The sequence below is a fragment of the Notolepis coatsorum genome, assembly GCF_963971535.1.
Source record: "Notolepis coatsorum genome assembly, chromosome: 7".
NCBI lineage: Eukaryota > Metazoa > Chordata > Actinopteri > Aulopiformes > Paralepididae > Notolepis > Notolepis coatsorum.
In genome coordinates this window covers 128,424,937-128,429,796 of record NC_140171.1, presented here as the reverse complement: position 1 = coordinate 128,429,796, position 4,860 = coordinate 128,424,937, and the positions used below count along the sequence as shown (strand labels likewise).

Below are 4,860 nucleotides of genomic sequence, written 5' to 3'. Positions count from 1 at the left end.
TACTAGACTTAGTGATTAGGTTATTATTATTAGTAGTAGTAGTATTATTATTAGTATAGTAGTATTAGTATTATAAAATGTGTCTGGTAGCCACAGCATTCATTGAAGTATTACACTGACATACAGTCAGCAGCATATATCATTCACTGTTTGCACTTTCAGACAAATGTAAATGGCGAAATGCTGCTCCCTGCTGTACACTATGAAGCCAACCCACTTTGGAGCATTCATTTGACTTTATACTGCAGTACCATTCCACCACCACAAGATGGTGGTCTGATTTCTGTTAAGAAAGACCATCAACGGGTCTCTTACTGTAAAGGTGAGACGAGACCTTGAGACTCCAAAAGGCATTCCTCTCATCCAACAAAACACTGCAACGACTCTTATCTATATAACCACACGAGGTTTGCTTTCATAATCTGAAAATGTAGCTGTTTCAGTCCCTAAATAGCAGTCATTATAAAATGGTGATCTATGTTGGTGTGGTCAAAACGAAAGTCCATTTGAGGTCCATTTTGGGTTATTTTAGTTTCAAGTGTGAACTAAATTCAGCAGGCCTCTTTCAACAAATCACAGGAATGAGAGAGAGAGAGAGAGAGAAGGCTACATATGCATATTGGATGCTACTCTTCACTAAATGAGGACACACATACACGTTGATTATGAAGACATCAGCCACACATGTAGCAGCCTGTTTAACTGTGTGGGGAGGGACATATTGCTTTAAACTGTGGCTACTGACATAATACGTTGCACTTGCACATTGGGGTTTCTAATGAGTCTAAGTAAGACTAAATGATCAGAATGCATCACTTAAAGGGGATGTGTTCAGAACTCGAGCCACAAACTGCGCTCCTTCAATTATCTGTCCCAATTAAAGAGGTAATTATTGCATTATATTGCATCGAATTATGCAAATGATGATCAGATTGAAGTGTTTGTCCTTCCTTCCCGTGGCTATATCTTCCATCTTGCCATCTCCTTATTGATAAGCTACCAGTGGATGTCGTTGTTCACTCCTTTTACGTGTCAGTCACTCCTGGAGATGAGCTGACCTCAAGCTGTGCAGACGCGCTGCTCGTCCGTCCTTCAGACAGTGCGGTCGGTGGTCGGCACGCTGGGAGGGAGAGAGAGAGGGAGGGAGTGTGAGTGTGAGAAAGAGAGAGAGAGAGAGAGAGAGAGAGAGAGAGAGAGAGTGAATGAGAAAGACAGACAAGACGAGTGAAACTGCCATAAGGAGAGTAACGGCTCTTATATCCGCAGCACCCGTCTCTATTTTGCGCAGGAGATTCAAGAAACAAACAAGAAAACACTGGCGTCCCAATAGAGAGTATAGCCGGCCACACTTCTATTTTGACAACTTTTCTGCACTGGTGATTTTTTTTTAATTTTTTTTATTCTGAGGTATAGTGCGCTTAATTAATGGAGGTTTTTTTTTTATCTCTTTTGATTAACATTGCAATATGATACAATTAGATACGATTCCTGGCAGTTATATTGTTACGTTAATTATTAGCAGATGTGTTAAATACTGACAATTTTCGAAATATTGTTTTTGTCTAAAAATGACGTGTATGCGTAAATCAAATTAAATGCATTGATATATGTTTTTCTCTCTTCAAGTTAGCAGCAATACGTTATCATCATCATCACAAACTTCTCACTGTTCCCCCCACGGCTGTGTTTTTCAGCGTATAGAGAGATCCCGGTCACCTTGGAATATAAATAATAATGATTTTGATTGTGGACGTGGTGGTCACCGTGGTGACGGTGGTGTCCCTGATGTCGCGGGGTGTGCGCGCCGCTGGATACGGAATGAGCGTGTTCGCCGCGCAGACCTCTCCCCCGGACCCGTGCTATGACGAGAACGGGAACCCGCGACGGTGCATCCCCGATTTCGTGAACTCTGCTTTCGGGAAGGAGGTGCGAGTCTCCAGCACCTGTGGGAAAACGGCGAGTCGGTACTGCGTGGTCCGGGAGAAAGGCGACGACAGGCACAGGAACTGCCACACGTGCGACGCCACGGACCCCAGAAAGTACCACCCGCCGGCCTACCTGACGGACCTCAACAACCCGCACAACCTCACCTGCTGGCGGTCGGAGAACTTCCTCCAGGCTCCGCAGAACGTCACCGTGACACTGTCCCTGGGCAAGAAGTTCGAGGTCACCTACGTGAGCCTGCAGTTCTGTTCACCGCGACCCGAATCTATGGCTATTTTTAAGTCTATGGACTATGGCAAAACTTGGGTTCCTTTCCAATTTTATTCGACCCAATGCAGGAAGATGTATAACAAGCCCAGCAGGGCCGCTATCACCAAGCAGAACGAGCAGGAGGCGCTCTGCACGGACTCCCACACCGACATGCACCCGCTGTCCGGCGGCCTCATCGCCTTCAGCACCCTGGACGGCAGGCCGTCGGCGCACGACTTCGACAACTCGCCGGTGCTCCAGGACTGGGTCACGGCCACGGACATCACCGTGACGTTCAGCCGGCTGCACACGTTCGGCGACGAGAACGAGGACGACTCGCAGCTGGCCCGGGACTCGTACTTCTACGCGGTGTCGGACCTGCAGGTCGGCGGCAGGTGCAAGTGCAACGGGCACGCGTCGCGGTGCGTGAAGGACCGGGATGGAGGGCTGGTGTGTGAGTGCAAACACCACGCCGCGGGGGCGGAGTGTGACAGGTGCAAGCCCTTCCACTACGACCGGCCGTGGCAGCGCGCTACGGCCAGGGAGGCCAACGAATGCGTGGGTGAGTAAGTTCATCCAAACATGTTGTTTTCCTATAATCATGTGTTCAGTACTACTCCTATTGATTCAAATGTATAGAATATTAGAGTATACTGCTATTGGGGGAATTGGGTTCATATTTTGTTTAATGGAAGTTTAGGTCGCCTAACTATGTGGCTTGAATTGCAATAGTACTGTGAGGATATTTCCAATAATAATAATAATAATAATAATAATAATAATAATAATAATAATAATAATAATAATAATAATAATAATAATAATAAACAATGACATGATGGGCACTTTTCTAACTGTAAATGTTTTGCCTGATGACATTCTTAGCACACAGTCTATTTACTTTTGTAAGTTTATTGTTTTCTCTGTCCAATCATTTGCTTTCTGAAAACGGAAACGTTTAGATTAGTTTGAAAAATAATGTGAATTGCGATTGTTGTTATTATTATTATTAATGTTATTATTATTATTATTGTTGTTGTTATTATTCATAATAATCATAACAATAATATAATAATTATAATAATATACAGCTATCACCTGCCATTTCATTCCGTCAGTCTATAAGGCTGCTGCTGCTAGTAATGTAGCCAATTTGAAAAATGTATCAAACCGAAAGCTGGTCTCTCAGTAAAACCACTGAGGTCCACTTCCTTTTAAGAAATTATGGCGCACGTCCACATTTAAGTCACATGCAACATGGATTTCCAATTTGAAAGCCGTATAGTCCATTTAGCCGTTAGCCTATAGCTCAAACAGTCTGTTCGACCACCTCAAACGGGCCCACTCTGCACCTCATCACTCACTGACATGGTTCTCATGGTTAAACTTGTACCGCTGCAATAAAACCATGCTTTTTTAATTGATTTGAAAACCTTTATGACTAGCCCACAGCGGTTGTAATTGAATGCATATTTGCTTTTCCAGATCAAAGTCAATTAGCTATTCATCAAAATTGTTAGCCAGCAATTAATGTGGTTATGGCTCATGATAAAATTATGTTATTATTATTATTATTATTATTATTATTATTATTATTATTATTATTATTATTATTATTATTATTATTATTATTATTATTATTGTTGTTGTTGTTGTTGTTGTTGTTGTTATTGTTATCATTGTCATTATTATTATTATTATTATTATTATTATTATTATTATTATTATTATTATTATTATTATTATTATTATTATTATTATTATGTAATTATTGTTATTTCAAAGTTGATTGGTCAACTATAGAACCCTCATCAACATTTGAGGTGTTAATGCAATTTGGTTTTATTAGCATTTCATATATAATGACAGATAGCAAACATTTTTGTTTTTATTGAGTATTATCATAATAATAATAATGATAATAATAATAATAATTATGATTATGGTATTTATCAATGAATGCACTGAACCTCAGAGGCCTCTAAAAGACTTGGATTGATTAATACCCCAAAACAAATCTTAAAAGGCTTCTCACTGCTTTTAATAGGTCTCCATGGAATTAATTCCAAGCTCTCATTAGAAATCAAGCCATGAGACGAAGTTGTAATGTGTGATAAATGCAGCTTCTTTTGGTGGTGCTGTTATAGTGCTGCTACTACTAGTGCTGCTGTTATAGTGCTGCTACTAGTACTAGTGCTGCTGTTATAGTGCTGCTACTACTACTAGTGCTGCTACTATAGTGCTGCTACTACTACTAGTGCTGCTACTATAGTGCTGCTACTACTAGTGCTGCTGTTATAGTGCTGCTACTACCAGTGCTGCTACTAAAGTGCTGCTGCTACTACTAGTGCTGCTACTATAGTGCTCGCCCTCTGAACACTGAGCCGGGGCTGTTTCATCAGCTGCAGCCAGATAGCGGCACAGACATCAAAGATACAGTAGTTATTACAGCCCAGGACAGTGATACAGAATACACTCACACTTACTGCAGGAACAGCGGCCGGGTACATCCGTTTCAACGTGACAGTGCTGTAAAGATAAGGTGCATATATGACACAGAAGGAGATGGGGGGGGGGGGGCTGGGGGCTTGAGCTTATAGGCTTTTTGTTAGGCTGAATTGTCTGGATGAATGAAATTGCTTTAACAATTTAGCTGGGTTTCAGGAA

The 4,860-nt window shown here is 41.6% G+C and overlaps 1 protein-coding gene across 1 annotated transcript; it reads left to right on the top strand.

The window, feature by feature from the left end:
• Nucleotides 1-1,370: 1,370 nt before the first annotated feature.
• Nucleotides 1,371-2,763, top strand: LOC311231760 (netrin-1-like; the record flags this gene model as incomplete). The annotated part of the gene is made up of 2 exons (XM_084318383.1): nt 1,371-1,407; nt 1,695-2,763. The coding sequence occupies exon 2, from the start codon at nt 1,735-1,737 to the stop codon at nt 2,761-2,763; it is 1,029 nt and encodes a 342-aa protein (XP_084174509.1). The 5' UTR covers nt 1,371-1,407; nt 1,695-1,734.
• Nucleotides 2,764-4,860: the final 2,097 nt, after the last annotated feature.